This window comes from Myotis yumanensis, unplaced genomic scaffold (genome assembly GCF_028538775.1).
Source record: "Myotis yumanensis isolate MYYU_CA2020_CCGP unplaced genomic scaffold, mMyoYum1.0.hap1 SCAF_8, whole genome shotgun sequence".
Lineage (NCBI taxonomy): Eukaryota > Metazoa > Chordata > Mammalia > Chiroptera > Vespertilionidae > Myotis > Myotis yumanensis.
The window spans coordinates 71,260,576-71,281,317 of NW_027223759.1; the positions used below are offsets into that span (position 1 = coordinate 71,260,576).

The window sequence follows — 20,742 nt, forward strand, 5'->3', positions numbered from 1 at the left end:
CCCCTACTGGGGATCAAGTTCCCAACCCAGACATGTGCCCTTGACCGGAATCGAACCCAGGACCCTTCAGTCCACAGGCCGACACTGTATCCACTGAGCTAAACCAGCCAGAGCGGGAGCTTTTATTCTTAATGGTAGCCCATTTTTCCATTGTTTGTATTTTCCTTGCTTTATTTAATTAATCATATTTCATTCAATAATTAGGTGTGTGTTTTTGTTTTTGTCTCTTTTGTTAACTATTTTTTCCTAAGGGTGAAAACATGTGTGTGTAAATATCTTCGTACTTTTCCATTAGTTTTCTAGAATTAACACCCAGAAGTAGAAATACCGGGTCTAAAAGTATAGACTTTATGAATCAAACTAGTTATGATTTGGAGCAATTTATATCATCTGTTTGTGTCACATTTTCCTTGTCAGTAAAGTAATAAGTTTGGAATAATTGTTCACTAATACAAGCCTATAAAGTACATTGTATTAAAATCTGCACCCCAACTAAGTTTTTGTTTAGAAACTGGTTTCAAATTAGGTCACAGTCACAACCCCAGATACACATTTGCTCCAAATACCTCTAAAATAACTATGAAGACACTGAGAAGATAAAGACTACCCCTGGCCACAAAATTTAAGACTAACAAAAAATCTGTTATTAACACTATGTGGTAACTAAGGAGCTATTCATAAAATTTTCGGCTCACAAATACTTATGTTTATTTTTTCTCTATGCTTTTATAATTTATTTTCCTGATACTTCAAATAATATACCAGGTTATATCTAGGTATATAAGTAGCCTATTTATGCTTAACTTCAAGAAAGATAATAAACCTGTTAGTCTATTTCTTATTATAACCCCTGTCTATTTTGTCCACATTCTACAAGAACTAGAATTCCAGGTGTCCTTTCATTTGTTCATACTTTGCCCTTTTAGATGACAAAAATACTGCCAATATTCTGTTCTCATATTTATTCATCAAAAAATATTTATTGAACATCTACTATATACCAGACAACATTCTAGGCACTGAAGGACATATCAGTGAACAAAACAGAGGTAAATAATTGACTTGTGTAGCTTAAAGTTTGATGATATTTGTTATTGAGTAATACATTTTAAAAATTGTTTTTCCTATAACTCACATTCTCTTTTAAAGAGAGAAGAAAAAGTTGGTTTTGAAGGTCATTTGTATAATCTAAAAAGGGAGAACCAAAAAGGTCTTACTTTGATATTACATTGCTTGTGATATCATATCAATTTAGGCACTCACTGTTTGAGAATGGCAATGTGGCAAAATTCCAACACATTTCTTACAAGGACATATTATTGCTTCTTGCCCAAAGCAAGAACAATTCTTCATGTAGTCCAAAGCAAGAGGGCATTGCTTATTTTATATTTTACTTCTTAATTTCAAGCAAAAGCTTTAAATAACTTATATTTTTCCCCCAATCTATTTTTTTCTTTATGATTTGGTTAGACTTATACAGAAATCTGTCTTTTGTTTATTTTTTTTTGGGGGGGGGAGGGTGGTTTTCCACAAAATATCTTTCTCTGATCATTCCTACGCTGTCTGTGTTTATATTTTTATACTACTCTATGATATGTCATATTTTATGGCTAGAATTTACCTCTCACCTGGACATGAAACATATTTTTATGAAATAGGACTGGGAATGCTGCCTGTTCTACTTTAAACTTACATGTCTGTTTCTTTCTGTCAAATTGTAAATTTCTTCAAGTAAGAGGTTATGTCTGATTCATCTATTTTGCTCCCTCAGCTAGCATGTATTCTGCATGTAATATGTTCTTAATTGTTGCTAAAAATAACATCTTGGATCCTGTGTTGGATTGTGAGATCTGATAGCCTCTGATATGGTCATCTTTCTCATACCATATCTCTTTTTTAATTAATTTCCAAAATCCCCAAGTCAAACAAAATAGAAAAGGGATTCATCTTATTATAATTTTTTATCATCTTTATGACACCTTCTAAAACTACCACCATGTGTTTCCTGAATGTTCTAAACTCAGGTAAAATATCTCTCTAGATAAAGACCCAAATGGGCTTAATTTATCATCATAACTTCTTAAGAAAACATTTTACTCATTTTTTATCTCTTCTACTTGCCTTTTGTTTATGTGTGATTTTACTATGGAACTATATCCAAAAAAAATGGATAGAAAATAGGAGGAAGGTAAGGTATAGCTCTTGCCCTTGAGGGCCTCTGATACTATTTAAGGAAAAAAAGATGAGTGAGAAGGAATATGGCAGGGGTCCTGGGGATTTGAGGGCTATGGGATAAATGGTGCTCGTGAAGGAGTATTGGATGGTGAATAAATTCCAAGGAGCATAGAATGCTTAGCTGGGAATCTGAAATCTATTCTTAAGCAGTAGGACGACACTAGTAACTTTAAAATATGAAGTATCACAATCATATGAATGTTTTAGAGAGGTCTGGGTGTTATGGTGCTAAGCTGGGACAAAAAGCCATAGGTTTGAAAAGTAAACTTTAGAATGAATCCCAACGTGCCATGTAACAAAGAACAAAGTTGTTGTTGTTTTCAATTTAAAAAATGGCTCTTTAAGAGTTAGTGCCCAGCCCATGTGGCTCAGTGATTGACCATTGACCTATGAACCAGGAGGTCATGGTTCAATTCCCAGTCAGGGCACATGCCCGGGTTGTGGGCTCGATACCCAATGTGCAGGAGGCAGGCAGTTGATCAATGATTCTCTCTCATCATTGAAGATTCTATCTCTCTCTCCCTCTCCCTTCCTCTCTGAAATCAATAAAAATATATTTCAAAAATGAATAAGTAGATAAGAGTTGTTTGTTAGTAAATAGTGCACAAAGAAGATACAAGTGATAGAGGACATTATATCTTGGGATTACAGTTTGTTTGTTTAGTTTTTGTTCTTTCACCTCTTTTGTCACCTTATTGGGGCAATACTAAGAGTGTTCTTCCTAAGACTGTTTTGAGGATTAAGACTTGTAACATATGTAAAGAACATAGAGTATTGTCTTTAACATGTAAAAAAAAAAAAAAGTAGCCCTCACTGGTTTGGCTCCATGGATAGAGCGTTGGCCTGTAGACTGAAAGGTCCCAGGTTCGATTCCGGTCAAGGGCATGTACCTTGGTTGCGGGCACATCCCCAGTAGGAGGTATGCAGGAGGCAGCTGATCAATATTTCTCTCTCATCAATGTTTCTAGCTCTCTATCCCTCTCCTTTCCTCTGTAAAAAATCAATTATATATATATATATATTTTTTTTTTTTGAAAAGTAACATCTTAAAGCCCTTGTAATAGACCAAATATAAAATTATAAGACCCTGGTATAATTTGGTGTCTGAGAATTTGAAGAAGAAAAATGAAGTGTGGATTTTTTTTAAGTTCCTGTTAATAAAAGCGAGGTGAAATAGGGCCTAAGTAAAAAGTTAGGAGTTCAATGATAGCCATGGTCACAGTGACTGTGAAGAGAGCTACAATAAGTAAAGTCCTCTGAGGAATACCGTAGAAAAGGACTGCGTTAGCCTAGAAAACACACCGGAGAATTAGCTTTTGAAACATTTCTGAAGAAGCTTCTTAAAATGCAGAAGGATACAAAAGTGAATTCATAAGTACCGAAGGGACATTCATTATGAGAGTGATGTGTGTTAGGCATTGTGTTCTTTCCCTTGGTTTTGTGATTGTTCCCATCTAATTATTTTATTAAAAGTTCAGCGTAAGTCCTTAGGGTGAGAAACATACAAGGAAATGTACAGGTGCCACAGAAGTCTTTGTTGGAACTTTGGGGAAGATAATGATTTCTGTTTCTGTCACAATTTTAAGAAGGTAGGGATTATCATCCTATATTAAAACAGCTAAAGAAGGCAGTGGCTTCTCAAAATATTGGTGTAGCAGAAAGGAAACTGGTGTTTCTTTCCCCTGGTCCTGCTGTCAGGCTGAGCTGCCGCACTCCTGCATGTGGACCAGGGACCTTGTCGCCCATAGAGAATATCTGGGAGGAGCCCGAGGGAGCTGTCCTGAGTGATTTTAAGCAGATCACAAGTTTTCAGCAGAGGTATTGGAGCAATTCAACTTTACAGCCTGTGCTGCCCACATTTCAAGGGCCAGGTCACTGTATGTCTCTTATTTGTTTTCTGCCCCTTGACATGTTTTCAAAGCACAAAATATGAAATGTGTATCTCTTTTGGAGCAGTAAGGCCACGAAAACCTGTCACATCAATATCTGTCCTTTATGATCCCAGGTAATAAGTTGTAGCTTGCTCTAGCTTTCACTTACTTTTGTCTTTACTTCCCTTACCTTTTGAGTCACATTCATGGCTGGTCATACCATGGGGGGAGAAATCAAAACACAGATGTCACATTTTCCTGGACAGTTTAAAGTGTAGTTTGTGCTCTGAGAATGTAAGTGGCACTGCCTAACGAAGAACAGTTATCATGTAGTTATACAATGGGCAGCTATTGTTATGAAAATTTGATATATTCACATTATTTTCCCTTGATTTGGGGGCCTGTTCTTGATCTTTAAGCAGCAAATCAGAATAATCAAAGAACCAAATACAATATAAATACACTAGAGGCTCAGTGCACAAAATTTGTGCATGGGGGGGGGGGGGTGTCTCTCAGCCCAGTCTGCATCCTCTCCAATCTGAGACCCCTTGAGGGATGTCTGACTGCCCACTTAGGCCTGATCCCGATGGGCAGTCAGACATCTCTCTCACAATCCAGGACTGCTGGTTCCTAACCACTCCTCTGCCTGCCTGATCAATACCTAACTGCTCCCCTGCAGGCCTGGTCGTGCCCAACTGCCCTCCCCTGCAGGCCTGGTCGTGCCCAACTGCCCTCCCCTGCTGGCCCAGTCACCCCTAACTGCCCTCCCCTGCAGGCCTGGTCTCTCCTAACTACCCTCCCCTGCTGGGCTGATCACCCACAACTGTCCTCCCCTGCTGGCCATCTTGTGTCCACATGGGTGCGGCCATCTTTGACCACATGGAGGTGGCTATCTTTGTGTTGGAGTGATGGTCAATTTGCATATGACCTCTTTATTAGATAGGACATTATTTTCATGTGTGTAATTGTTACTTCTTTAACAATTTAAAAAGTTCCCCTCTATTAAACTGCTTTCCCATATTTTTAATTAAATTTATTGGGTGACATTGGTTCATATAGATTTAAATTGTACATTTCTATGATATATGATCTGTATATTGCATTTTGTATCTATCACCCACAGTCAAATCATCTCTCATCACCATACATTTGTGCCCCTTTAACCTTTACTGTCCCCACACCCCCTTCCCTCTGGTATCCATCCTACTTTTGTCTGTGTCTATGAATGCAAGCTTTATATCCCACATAGGAGTGAAATCATATGGTTCTTACCTTTTCTGACTGACTTATTTTGCTTGGCATAATAGTCTCAAGATCCACCCATGCTGTCTCAAATGGCAGTATTTCATCTTTTCTTGTGGCTGAATAGTACTCATTGTATATATGTACCACATCTTTATCCAACCCTCTATCAAAGGACACTTTGTCTCCATGTCTTGGCCTCTGTAAATAATGCTGCAATGAACATAGGGGTGCATATGTCTTTGCAAATAAATGTTTTCAAGTTTTTGAATAGATATCCAGAAGAGATATTGCTGGGTCATATGGTAATTCTATTCTCTAATTTTTAAAAAAATATATTTTATTGATTTTTTTTTTACAGAGAGGAAGGGAGAGGGATAGAGAGTTAGAAACATCGATGAGAGAGAAACATCAATCAGCTGCCTCCTGAACACCCCCTACTGGGGATGTGCCCGTAACCGAGGTACATGCCCTTGACCAGAATCAAACCTGGGACCCTTCAGTCCGCAGGCTGACGCTCTATCCACTCTGCCAAACACGTTAGGGCGAGTCTCTAATTTTTTAAAGAGCCTTCATATTATTTCCATAGTGGCTGGACCAGTTTACATTCCCATCAGCAGAGAAAGCCTTATATTTAAGTCTTTGAACCTTTTTCTCTGCAATGCCCCTAACACTTGTTATTGCTTATCTTGTTGATAATACCTATTCTAACAGGAGTGACCTAGAATCTCATTGTAGTTTTGATTTGAATTATCCTAATAGTCAGTGAGGTTGAACATCTTTTCACATATCTGTTTGCTATTTGTATGTCTTCTTGGGAGAGGTGTCTGTTCAGGTCCTCTGCCCATTTTTTAATTCGTTTGTCTGTTTACTTGGTGTTGAGTTGTATGAGTTCTTTAGATATTCTGGATATTAACCCCTTGTCAGAGCTGTGGTTTGCAAATATCATCTCCCATTCGGTATCTTGCCTTTTTATTTTGTTGTTGGTTTCTTTTGCCATGCAGAGGCAGTTTAGGTTGAAATAGTCCATTAATTTATTTTTGCCTTTACTTCCCTTTTGGGTCAAATTCATAAAATGTTCTCTACGACCAAGTTCCATAAACTCAGTACCTACATTTTCTTCTTTGTACTTTTTTGTGTCAGATCTTATATTTAATTCTTTGACCCATCTATAATAATAAAAGGTAATATGCTAATTAGACTGGACATCCTTCTGGACGTAGCTGGGTTCGGAGGGAAGCCCAGGTCCTGGGTGCCAGAGGGAAGCCGGTGCCGGCAGCTGGGGGAAGGAAGATCTACTCTTGCACAAATTTCGTGCATCAGGCCTCTAGTTTTTAAATACTTTTTGTACAAGTGGACAAGCCATAGTCTAGTTTTATTATTTTGCATGTGGCGTTCCAATTCTCCAAACACCATTTATTGAAGAGTCTTTTTTTTCTCCGTTGTGTGTTTTTGGCTCCTTGTCAAAAATTATCTGCCCATATACTTGTGGTTTTATTTCTGGGGTCTCAAATCTGTTCTATTGATCAGTGTGTTTGTTCTTCTGTCAATACCATGCTGTTTTGGTTATCATAGTTCTGTAATATAATTTGAATTCTGGTATTGTGATATTTCCAGCTTTGTTCTTTTTTCACAGGATTGCTTTGGCTATTTGGTGTCTTTTGTGGTTCCATACAAATCTGACAATTTTTTTGTTCTATTTCTTTAAAGAATGGCACTGGGATTTTGATAGGGGTTGCATTAAATCTGTATGTTGCTTTGGATAACATGGCCTTTTGACTATGTTGATTCTTCCAATCCATGAACATGAAATATTTTTTTCTATTTCACTGTGTCTTTTTCAATTTCTTTTAATAGTGCTTCTAGTTTTCAGTATATAGATCCTTCACATCTTTCATTAAGTTTATTCCTAGGTATTGTATTCCTTTGGTTGTGATTGCAAAAGACTTTTTTTTTACTTCTTTTTCTGAAGTTTCAATAATGAATCTTAGTATATAGGAAAGCAATGGATTTCTATACATTAATTTTATATCCTGTAGCTTTACTATATTTGTTTATTGTTTCTAATAGTTTTTTGGAGGATTCTTTAAGGTATTCTATATACAGAATCATGTCATCTGCAAAAAGTGACACTTTACTTCTTTTTTTCCCAATTTGGATGACTTTATTTATTTCTCTTCTTGCCTTATTGTTCTGGCTAAGATTTCCAAAACTGTTAAATAAGGGTGGTGAGAGTGGGCATCCTTGTCTTGTTCCTGATTTTAGAGAAAAAGTTTTCAGTTTTTCCCCATTGGGTGTGATGTTGGCTGAGGGTTTATCATCTATGGTCTTTATTATATTGACATACTTTCCTTCTATATTCATTTTACCGAGTGTTTTAATCATAAATAGATGCTGTATATTATCAAATGCTTTTACTGCATCTATTGATAAGATCATATAATCTTTATCCCTTGTTTTGTTAATGTGGTGTATTACATTGATTGATTTGCTTATGTTAAACCATTCTTGTACCCCTGCAATAAACCCCACTTGATCATGGTGTATTATTTCTTAAATGTATTGTTGTATTTGATTTGCTAGTATTTTGTTTAAGATTTTTGCATCTGTATTCATCAGAGATATTGGTCTATAGTTTTCTTTTCTAGTGTTATTCTTGCCAGGTTTTGGTATCAGAGTTATGTTGGCCTCATAAAATGTGTTAGAAAGTATTGCCTCTTCTTCAGTTTTTTGGAAGAGTTTGAGAAGGATAGGTATCAAATCTTCTTTGAATGTTTGGTAGAATTCACTTGTGAAGCCATCTTGTCCTGGACTTTTATTGGCGGGGGGGGGGGGGGGAGGTTTTTGATAGTTTTTTTAATTTATTCAGTGTTTATCAGTCTATTTAGATTTTCCATTTCTTCATGATTCAGTCTAGGAAGGTTATATATTATCCAGTGCACATGGAGCATTCTCAGGCATACACTATATGTTGGGTCACAAAACTAGCCTCAACAAATTCAAGAAGATTGAATTTATACCAAGCATATTCTCTGACGACAATGTTTTGAAATTATAAATCAACTGCAAAAATGAAGTAAAGAAACCCACAATTATGTAGAGATTAAACAACCCATGACTAAGAAAAGACTGGGTGAAAAAAGAAATTAAAGGTGAGATCAAAATATATATGGAGACAAATGAGAATGATAATATAACAATATCAAAAGTTCCAGATGCAGCGAAAGCAGTGATAAGAGGGAAGTTTATATCATTACAGGCCTATCTAAAGAAACAAGAAACATCCCCAGTAAACAACATAACACCACATCTTAAAGAACAACAACAACAACAAAAAGAACAAATGCAACCCAAAGCAGCAGAAGAAATGAAATAATAAAAATTAGAGAAGAATTGAACATAATAAAGAACAGAAAGACTAATAAAAAATTATCACAACAAAGAGCTGGTTCTTTAAAAAGATTAATAAAATGGACAAACCCCTGGCTAGACTCACTGAGGAAAAAAAAAAAAGATTCATATAAACAAAATCAGAAATAAAAGAGAAAAAGTTACCACAGACATCACAGATATACAAAGGCTCATATTAGAATGCTATGAAAGATGATATGACACCAAATTCATAACCTAGAAGAAATAGATAAGTTCCTAGAAATATATAAGCTTTCCCATATTTTACTGTTGTAAAAGCAAACACAGATTTCAGATGCTTTTAACAATAAAGGTTTATTTCTTGCTCTCATATCCCAAGTCAGGGACAAGTCAAGAAAACTAAACTGCAACAGATTTCCATGTAAAGTTTCCATCAAATTAGCACCTTTAGAATTGTTGTAATTGGAAAAAATTAGCATTTCTCAGTTGGCAGAAGCATGGGACAAGATCTGAAGAGTGCACAGTTTATATCATTGAAGATGTAATATTTTTACATGCCCAACTTGCTGGAATGTGACCATCTATCTGATTTTATATAATGAAGAATGAATGAATGAATGAATGAATGAATGGAGTTGGATATGCCAGACACCCCCATTATAATATGTTTTAGATTTCACCACCCGGCACTGCAGAAGCCCTAAGAAATAGGAAAGGCTTTCAAATTCTTTATTGTTTACTTCTATTTTGTGCTGAAACATAAAATATTCAGGTTGCAAAGTAGTTATCTGTCTGATTGGCACTAAGCATGGAGATTTTCACCACCACCTTCCCACCATGGTTTGGTATGTTTTAAGCCCATTTTGGAATTGGCCATTCATCTTGGCACCATGAAGATAGAGCTTTCTACTCATATTGGAGCATATATTCAGTTTTTCTTCTCACCTTTAACTATAAAATTGTAACCACTGTTTCTAGTGTAATGGCCTACTTTTATGTCTTCAATTACATCCACTGGATTACTTAATACTAATTTTATGATTGTTCCTTTTTCCTTTCAGTTGATGCATGTAATGTATTCAGTTAAGTAGAAATTTTCTACGCACTCTAAAAAACGCTTATACCTTTCCTATCTGCTTTCAATAAAATTTCCTGGGGAGTATCTAGATGGTAAAAGGTTTTCATTACTAGAGATTTCATTTTTTTAATACTTATTCAGTCATGATTCCACACTTCAGTGGCCATTTCTGCTTAAGTCGCCTGCACAGAATTTTATGTTTAAACATTTCTAACTTAAATCACCCAATTTTAACAAACCTCCATTTATGGATAATTTCTTGGCAAACTAGATTTCATCTTTTCTTTTATACTTCTCCTTACCTCCTAAAATAAATCACTTTAAACAATCCATTTTACTAATTTTATTTCATTCACGGTCACCATTTCAATTGAAATTTCTCATTAATTTTTACTTTTCCTAAACTAATTGTTGGTCAGAGTTTACTGAACATCCCATTATTTTTTTACTTCACCACATTAACACTTCTCAAAAATCAAAAACTCTTTCTGACCAAATTATCTTAATATTAAAATAAGATTAATTTTGTTTTACTAATGTTGTCAGTACTAGCTAACAAAATGATTTAATATAATATTTTTAAAGTAGGCATGATGTTATTACAGAGTTGAATCCAGTGTACTTATGACAACACACACAAATTTAAGATACTACCTAAAGTTGGTCTTTTTTATTATTATTATTGATTAAGGTATTACATATGTGTCCTTATACCCCATTACCACACCCCCCCAACCCCACTCATGCCCTCACCCCCCTGTTGTCTGTGTCCATTGGTTAGGCCTATATGCTAGCATACAAATCCTTTGGTTGATCTCTCCTCCTTATCCCTCCCCTCCCCTACCTTCCCTCTGAGGTTTGACGATCTGATTGATGCTTCTCTGTCTCTGGATCTGTTTTTGTTCATCAGTTTATGTTGTTTATTATATTCCACAAATGAGTGAGATCATGTGATATTTATCTTTCTCTGACTGGCTTATTTCGCTTAGCATAATGCTCTCCAGTTCCATCCATGCTGTTGCAAATGGTAAGAATTCCTTCTTTTTTACAGCAGTGTAGTATTCCATTGTATAGATGTACAACAGTTTTTTAATCCACTCATCTGATGATGGTCACTTAGGCTGTTTCCAAATCTTAGCTATGGTGAATTCTGCTGCTATGAAGAAAAAAAAGGAACCCCATCCGATTTGGCTCAATGACTGTTGGCCTGCAGACTGAAGGGTCCCAGGTTCTATTCAGGTCAAGGGCACATGCCCAGGTTGCAGGCTGGATACCCAGTAGGGGGTGTGCAGGAGGCAACCAATCAATGATTCTCTATCATCATTGATGTTTCAATCTCTCTCTACCTCTCCCTTCCTCTCTCTGAAATCAATAAAAATATATATTTTTTAAAAAGCAGGGTAATACCTAGTTATTGCCATATAAGAAGTAACAGTCCAGTGTGAATAGAGAATGTGCTGAATAAATAGAAATTGCAGTACAATATTATATATGAAAAATACCAAATAAGTGAAATATAGAGTAAATTTTTGGGGGAATTAAAATTGAATTGAGTAATGACAGATGAATTTATAAATGCTGTGTCTTTAAAATTATGATGTGAGCCACATATGTAATTTTAAGTTTCCTAATGGCCACATTTTTAAAAAGTAAAAAACAAAACAAAAAAGGAGAAATTAATTTTAATAATATATTTTGTTTAGCCCAATTTATCCAAAATAGTATTATTTCAATATGCAATTAATATAAAATTATTGAGATATTAATAGAAAAGATATATAAGACACATATACAAGATTTGGAACCAACACAAAATGTAAAGTTGATAGCAAGAAGGATATTAACTTCTTTTAATGACATGTTCCTAACTTTGACTGCCAGAGAGAGATTATTAGGCATTATTGACCAAAAGTCTGAGCCAATGTGTAAGTCTTACAACTTTGCTTCTCAAAAAAAAGCATTTATTTTCTTTTGTTCAGACAAATTTTGACTTTCTTGTTAAGGAACTGGAATGAGAGAGTAAGAAAAATGACTTATTCCTACTCTTGCATTGAATTAGAAGGATATGGCATTGTCACAGAAAACAATGATGAAATAATAACTCCTATTTTATTTCTACCACTTATTACTATGCCCTTTCGGGAAAACCATTTTAACATACAGCAAATAATTCCAACTTTATACATTATTATAGAAGTTAAATAAGAGTATTTTTTGTATGAAAATACTTAGTATGGGATATGGCACAAAATTCAGTATATGTAAATTAAATCTTATGCAAAATTTTCATCAAAGTTAGAGTAGAAATTTTTGAGGTATTGCACAAAAATTATGAATTATTATATATGAAATAATTGTTATCTCCAAAGGTACTACAATAACAGATGAATTCTTGTTTTAAAGTAAAGTTAATAAACAGTTAACTAAATATACAAATATCTGTTCAAAATGCAATGATTTTTTTAAACATGTTATAATACTTCTATCTGCCAGGAGAGAGGGCAAAAATGGTGCTGGGGGCTACATCGAGTGTAGAGCTTCAAAATTAGATCTTTTATGTACAAAGAAATCATGGCTCAACCCCAAAGGACTAAAATTTTCAGAATTAATCAGAAAAATAATATTTTGCAAGTGACTTTTAATTTTCTAATTTTCTTCACCTAGTATATGAACATGCTATTGTATAAATCTGGTGCATAAAACACAATCATATTTTTTTATTTATACTGAATGAGATTTTTGAAGCACAAAAATATGCATGGTACTACAAGTTTTCTAAGCATTCTTTAATTCCTGCATGCCATTTTCCCTCTCTGTGTAGAAAGAAAAGGGAATACTAAAGATATTTCTTCTGAATATCTTCATCATCATGGTTAATAAGGGCAGCCTAGCACATATATATGAGGAGAAATTCAATTTTAGATTGCTTTAAAGTTCACTTTTGAATTTTACCTAGGTTAAAAGAGTTTCATGACCTTTATATTTGATGAAAGCAGGGAGCAAATATTAATCTTACTATTTTATTTTGAAGTCTTCCCAAAGCAGGCAACTCTAGACCACATTTCTACAAAATAACATGTGTATGTTGTCCAAGTAAGTTGATCATTGTTACACTGAAAGGCAATACATAAGATTTCAAATACACCCTCAGTACTTTATATCTCGTTTCAGTTTTCCTTGTACTAATCACTCTACTCTTTCAAAGCTATCATTATTTTGGACAGTGTAATTATATGTCTTATATTTATGCAATTAAATGTAAAAACTGTTCCTTTGTGAAGATTACATGTTGTTATATATGCCAAACTTATTTTGATATTCTAAAATGTTTATTGTACTTCCTAATAATATGTGTTACACAATTCCCTTTACACAAAGATATTTCCCTGTGTCACAGAAAAGTAGAATTGGAACAGATAATACTGTAAAATACAATAACCTCACAAACTGCTAAAAGACATAATAGCCCAGCCCTTGTGGCTCCATGGTTGAGCGTTATTCCAGGCACCAGGAGTTTTCAGAATTCCTGGTCAGGGCACATGCCCAGGTTGAGGGCTCGATCCCAAGTAGGGGGCTTGCAGAAGGCAGCTGATCCCATGTTTCTCTCTCATCAATGTTCCTATCTCTCCCTCTCTCTTCCCCTCTCCAAAATCAATAAAAACAGCTTTTAAAAATGACATAATATCCCTAACCAGTTTGGCTCAGTGGATAGAGCGTCGGCCTGCGGACTGAATGGTCCCAGGTTCAATTCCAGCCAAGGGCATGTACCTTGGTTGCAGGCACATCCCCGGTAGGGGGTGTGCAGGAGGCAGCTGATCGATGTTTCTCTTTCATCGATGTTTCTAACTCTCTATCCCTCTCCCTTTCTCTCTGTAAAAAATCAATAAAATATATATATAAATATGACATAATAAATTACCTAACAATACAATTCATATAGTAACATTCAGATGAGAATTGGTTACCTAAAATAAAAACCTACTCAGTTTTTTAGGTAGTATGTGAACAACTTCTACTGATGTTATTTACTCTTTCACACAATCATGCTAGATATGCATATCATTATTCCCGTCCTAAATTTTTTTTTAATGATTGAATAATATTTGGTATAAGGACAATGTCTGTGGAGATATAATTCTTGAAGTGTGATTTGTGAATTGCTTCCATTAGAGTCATTGTTAAAATGCATATTTCTGGCCACAACTCCAATGTGTTAAATGAAAATTTATGTATATGGGATTCCAGAATTTGAATTTTAACAATTTTTTTCCATTTTGTTAATCATTAGTCTAATTTAGAAAATAAATAAAATACCATAAAATATAATTAAGAATGTTTTATTCATATAACTACAATGGAGTGGAAGAATATAGTTAAGAACATAATGTAACAGTAAACAACCTTTTAAAAAAAATGTCAAATGGCCTAGGTCCTACAGTGGTCGGCAAACTGCGGCTCGCAAGCCACATGCGGCTCTTTGGCCCCTTGAGTGCGGCTCTCCCTAAGCCTTAGGAGTACCCTAATTAAGTTAATAACAATGTACCTACCTATATAGTTTAAGTTTAAAAAATTCGGCTCTCAAAAGAAATTTCAATAATTGTACTGTTGATATCTGGCTCTGTTGACTGAGTTTGCCAACCACTGGCCTAGGAGAAAGAGAAAAAGTCAAAAAGAATGTTAAATCAGACAGCTATTAACTTCAGGAAACTGCTAGGAGAAATATTTTCATTTATAATTAGAAGAAAGAAGAATAAACAATTGTTTAGGTAATTAGAATAAGAATCTATTTATCTCTATTTCCCTAATCTAACAATACTTAGTTAAAACTCATGAAAGTATTTAAAAAGTTAAATAACTCAGAGTGGTTTGGTGACCAATACATAAAAAAAAGTGATTTTTCATTGTCTCAAAGTAGAAAACAACTGTAGAAAAAGTTTAAAATAAACAATGTACAGGTGTTAATGATGGTGAGAAAAAAAGTGGTTTCTTAGAAGGGCCATGCAGGACTAACTTGAAGATAACAGTCCTAGGATGAATAGCAGGGAGCAGCACAGATTAAAGATGACCAAGGCGTGGACTACGAATTTTGCTTGAGGAATAAGGAAAAAGAGACAAATGTCAGAGGTATTATAGTCGGCATGATTATGCAAATAATTCAGTGGGGGATTTGGACACATTTTGATGATCTGCACACATTCCAATTCTTAAATGCTTTGCCATTAATGTCTTTGGTCATTGCAGTCTACTCAGAGTGTGAAGACATATGCATTTTTGTAAAAATGATAAAAGTACTTGGTCTTAAATCAACCATTGGGAGAATTTGTGGAGCAACAAATGTCTTAACTAGGAATTTTGTAAAGCAGGCAACAGAAATAATGGTATCTATTTGATTTAATATCTCAAAGGAGTTTTAATTTTGTAAAGTAGGCAACAGGAATAATGGTATCTATTTGATTTAATATCTCAAAGGATTTTTTTTTAATACTGGAACAAATGTAGACCAGTGTAATGTATCTTATTTTATCTTTGGCCATAAAGCATCCTATATAACCCTATATAATAAAAGGCTAATATGGAAATCGACAGAACGGCGGAACGACCATTCGCTGTGATGTGCACTGACCACCAGGGGGCAGGTGCTCAATGCAGAAGCTGCCTCCTGGTGGTTGGTGCACTCCCACAGGGGGAGCACTGCTCAACCAGAAGATGGGCTCACAGCTGGTGAATGCAGCAGTGGTGGCAGGAGCCTGTCCCGCCTCCGCAATAGTCGGACATCCCCTGAAGGCTCCTGAACTGCAAGAAGGTGCAGGCCCAGCCGAGGGACCCCCCTCCCCCCGCCTAGTGCATGAATTTCATGCACCAGGCCTTGGTTATTTAATAAGGAGTATGGAGAACCTTACAAGGTGATCACCAACTGATTAAAATGTATAACTGTTAATTATTTCTTCAGCACAATCTTTGAGAGTTATTTCCAGTAAGAATAAATAAAATATTTCCTGCAGTTTAGGGAATTTAAATGTGCCTCCATTTGAAAGATAGGAGCATTATGACTACTAACAGGTTCTTGCTTTTATCTCTTATGAATACAGTTCTGGGTCTAAGCTATGGGTAAAATAAGAAATCAATCAACATTGTTAACATATCCATAATTTTGGAATAAGAATCATACTATCTTTATCTTTTTTGTTTAAAAATATCTCTGCTCTTTTAAAGTTCCAGTGGCACATACTTTATAACTTGCAAATGTACTTAAAATGCATGATGTTTATATCAGAACAGAATCTGGTCAATTAGCATCTAATCTTCCAATTTCTGAGCATTTTCACTTTCTGACTTTCAAGCATCTTAGAGTAATGATGAGCCCCCAGGAGTTCTTTTTATCTAGTAACATAGTTTATCTTAAGTCATTCCTCTTATTTAACATGAACCCTGCTTTAGGTTTTTTTCTTTTAATTAAAGAAGGTAGTATAAAGAGCAATTTTTGACACTTTAATCAGTAATCTATAATAATAAAAGCATAATATACTAATTAGACTGGACGATCTTCCTGATGAAGATGGGGCTGTGAGGGCCGAGGCGGTCATGTGGTGGGCGGGGGCCAAGGCAGATGAGGCAGCTAATGCTATGGCAGGGGGCGAGCCCCTTACATGAATTTCGTACATCAGGCCTCTAATTCAATATAATTGCACAAAAATAGCCTTATACAACATCAGCAATATAATACAATTCCTAAAGCAATCAGCATTATTCTTTTAATCAGAGCTTTAAAACTTTCTCAGTGGTCCGTTAGGAAGATTTGACAAATATGAAGCAAAAAGAATTTTTCAATGATCAGAATTCACTCCAACAACATATTTGCAAAGTCTTACTAAACATCTTATTGTAAATTATCTGTGGACTGTGTCAGGAATTTACAACTGTGAAGAACTGGAACAAATTTCTCAATCATTCATCTGAAAAACCACAACTGAGAAAGAAAAGTGACTTTTTAAAATACTATGTTTTTATTGTGTCCACTTTATTATAATTCCTTGAAAAATGTGCTCATTCAATGGCCTCACTTTAGTAATATGGACAACATCATAACTGTGGCCTTAAAATTTATTTACCTACTTTAATGATTGACTTATAGTATGGTATATAATAAATGTGATGTGTAGGAAAAATATATATGTATAAGCTTTTTATAAAAATATTGAACAAAAAAGTTAGGATACTGTATGTGATAGCCTAACCATAATATAGTGATATTAACTTCCATTTAAATCATGCTCCATATTCATAGTTTGACAATATAATTATTCATCAAATAACTATGTTTAATAGTATTACTATTATTAATTATGCTAAAGTTAATATATGCATTTATGAAACAAATTTTAATTTTCATGATTTGAGTTTATCGGCAATAATGATTTTATGAAATATTGTCCTTATATTCGAGCAGCCAGTATTGTCTTCTTGAATATCCCAAACAATGAACATGACATCACCAAAGCCTCGTTCTGAAAATAGCTTCAGCTGTCTAAATTGGCTATGACAGAACTGGCAGAGACCTTGAAATTGCAGTTATTTAGATTGGCCATTGTGACCAGAAAGATATTCTTGGAATGGTTCTAGAAGATGTTCTTTTACTGTGTGCAACAATTGTTGATATGGTGTGTTTTTTTACTGTCATTTTAAATAAGAACTGAAGTCCATTAAATGGTTGCTCAGTGAATTTCCGCTGACAAATACAAGGAGGCATCTTGTGTATCTTAGCCAACAAGCATTGTTCAAAATAACTGAAACCACTCTAGAATTTATTTGATGTAACCAGCGAATTATATGGTCATGATTTATGTTTAAATAATGGATTTTAATCCTATCTATTATTTTAATTCTCTGCTAGACTTCTCATCATAGTGTCAGGATGCCTATGTAAGGAAGACAATAAAAACATGGGCATATTCTTTATATTATAATAGAAGTATGATAGTCATAGAAGTATGATTTTTAAATGAGAAAACACTCTATCTGCTTAAGAGAGTAAACATTCTGCAGTTTCAGTGATAGCTAGTTCCACTTTGGACTCAGAACAACCAGAAAAAAAACACACAAACTTTTTCAATCACAGAAATTTACAAAAGGAGAATTTATTTGACAGGCAAGCTCAATTTTTATATTGACTACTTATAATTTTCAGTATTTATCAAATTAATTCCCAAATTTTAATTAAGATTTCCATTTTGCTATAAAATATAACCATTTTTAGGTTAGCATAAAATAAAGAAAAATGGCTATAAAACTAAACTTTATAAAGTATTTAAACTGGTGAAGTCCAACTGAAGTTACCTTCAGCATACTGACAATATACAGGAAATTAGCAGGTATCTCTCCCTAATATCCATTAATCTGTGATGGCTGGCTCCTCCATTCCATTTGGTTGAAGTTACTAAATTAGCAGACTTGTAGGTTGTTATTCACTGATTTTTTTTTTAATATTTCTAGATGCTCCACCAACTGGTCAGGCACACAATGTGAGAGGCAAGCCCCAAAGAGCAGCAAGTCTGATCATATCAGCACAAGTAAGTGCCTCAGATTCATATCTTAAGTGTTTTAGTATAAAAATAATTTCTGATGCCTTTGTAAGGGGAGTTGAGTCTTTTATGAAGGTTTGCAAAAGATCCTCTGCTATCCCAGTTCTTTTTTGAAGATGAAGCTCTGAGTTCTCACCTGATGACAGGATCCAGCATTTATGTGTCCTTTCTCTCTCTCTCTTTCTCTCTCTAAAATATGTATTGTTGAAAGTATTGCAGATCTCCTCTTTTTTCTCCCATTAACCTTTCCTACCCACACCTGAACCCAAGCCTTCACCATACTCTTGTCTGTGTCTATGAGTTATGCATATATCTACACTAATAAAAGAGAAACAAGGTAATTAGCGTACGACCGCTACCCTTCCCATTGGCTAATCAGCATATCCTTATGCAAATTAACTGTCAGCCAAGATGGCGGCCAGCAGCCATGCACTGAAGCGAACAGGGAGATTTGCTTGCTCCAGTGACTGCGGACTCCAACGTTCCCCGCCTCACTTGCCGGCCTCTCAGCTGCAACTCTAAGCAACTATGTTGCAAATATAGAAGCTAAACAAAACCCCAGAAACCTGCTTTATTCAGCCGGGCTTCAGCCAGCCTGACCGCAACATTGTATCAAATACAGAAGGTAAAGAAAGGCCAGAGCTGAGGCCTCAGAGCTAAAGCTGGCCCAGAATAATAAAAAAAAAAGAAAAAAAGAAGTGGTTGGGAGCTTCAGTCACCTGCCAGCCTGAAAACAGCCCTCAGCCCCTCAGCCAGACTGGCCAGACACCCCAGTGGGGACCCCCACCCTAATCCAGGACACCCTTCAGGGCAAACCAGCAGGCCCCCACCCATGCACCAGGCCTCTATTCTATATAGTAAAAGGGTAATATGCCTCCCGGCACCAGGATCAGCAGAGCAGCGAGGCTCCCAGCACCAGGATCAGCGTGACAGGGGGCAGTGCCCAAACCCCCTGATCGCCCTGTGGCTCTGTGTGTGACAGGGGGCAGGGCCACAACCTCCCTATCTGCCCTCTGTTCCTGACAGGAGAAGGTGCCCAACCCCCTGATCCGCCCTGCTCTGTGCCTGATAGGGGGGAGCTCCCCAATCCCCTGATCACCCTGCGGCTCTGTATGTGACAGGGTGCGGCGCCCCACGTCCCCCCCCCCCCCAAGGGCCCTGCTCTGTGTGTGACAGGGTAGAGCCATAACCTCCCCATTGGCCCTGCTCTGTGAGTGACAGGGGGCAGCACCCCAAACCCCTGATCGGCCCTGCTCTGTGCGTGACAGGGGGTGGAGCCGCAATCTCCTCATCGACCCTGCCTTGAGTGTGACAAGGGGCAGTGCCCCAACCCCCCAATCAGTCCTACCCTGAGCGTGACTGAGGGTGGCATCGCAACCTCCCGATCCGCCCTGCTCTGTTCATGACGGGGCGGTGCCCTAACTCCCCAATCGGCCCTGCTCTGAGCCTGACCAGGGGCTGCACCTAGGGATTGGGCGTGCCCTCTGCCACCCGGGAGCAGGCCTAAGCCAGCAGGTCATTATCTCCTGAGGGGTCCCAGACTGCGATAGGGCACAGGCAGGGCTGGGGGACCCCCCTCCCTCCCCGAGTGCACAAATTTTTGTGCACCGGGCCTCTAGTACATATATAAAAGCCTAAGTGACTGGAACAACCAGAATGACCAGAACAACTGTTGCTATGACATGCACTGACCACCAGGGGGCAGATGCTCAACACAGGATCTGCCCCCTGGTGGCCAGTGCACTCCCACAACCAACCTCCCCCTGGCTGGCCAACCTCCTGTGGTCCCTACCCCCCCCCCCCCCCAGCCAGCAGGCCCCAATCACCGGATCAGGGGCAGGCCCCAGGCTGGGTGGTGGTGGGAGTGGCCCCTTTCCCAGGGGGGCCAGGGGCCGGATCCCTCCTTGGGGCTGGTGGCCAACCTCCTGTGCCCCATCCCTCCTCCCTGCCAGCAGCCCCAATCAGCCTGCTGCTCGCCCGCCTCAGTGGCAGCACGGAAGTGAAGGAAGGAGGCAGGGGCGAGGCAGGGGACCACTCAGTGGCAGGGTGCCAACGATGGCAGCATCGGCATCCAGCATCTGTTCCTTCTGTGCCCAACTAGGCAACTCACCTCCTTGGCCCTGATCGCTGGCCAGGCCTAGGGACCTCACCCATGCATGAATTTTGTGCACTGGGCCTCTAGGGTACATATAAGTCCTTTGGTTAATCTCTTCCTACCCACCCACCCACCCCTGCCTTCCCGCTGAGATTCCACAGTCTGTTCCATGCTTCTGTGTCTCTGAATCTATGCTGTCTTTTAGGCAGTGAGAGTTCATCTCAAACCTCAGCACTCTTCTTGATGCACATCTGCAAATCTAGCATAAGC

At 37.2% G+C, this 20,742-nt stretch overlaps 1 protein-coding gene across 1 annotated transcript in view; it reads left to right on the forward strand.

Moving 5' to 3' along the window:
* The window catches only part of LRP1B (LDL receptor related protein 1B), a 1,706,338-nt gene that overhangs the window by 1,669,870 nt on the left and 15,726 nt on the right, over positions 1 to 20,742 (forward strand). The window contains exon 88 of the mRNA XM_070423500.1: positions 18,289 to 18,365. Within this exon, the coding sequence (XP_070279601.1) occupies positions 18,289 to 18,365 (77 nt within the window). The remainder of the gene's footprint in view (positions 1 to 18,288; positions 18,366 to 20,742) is intronic.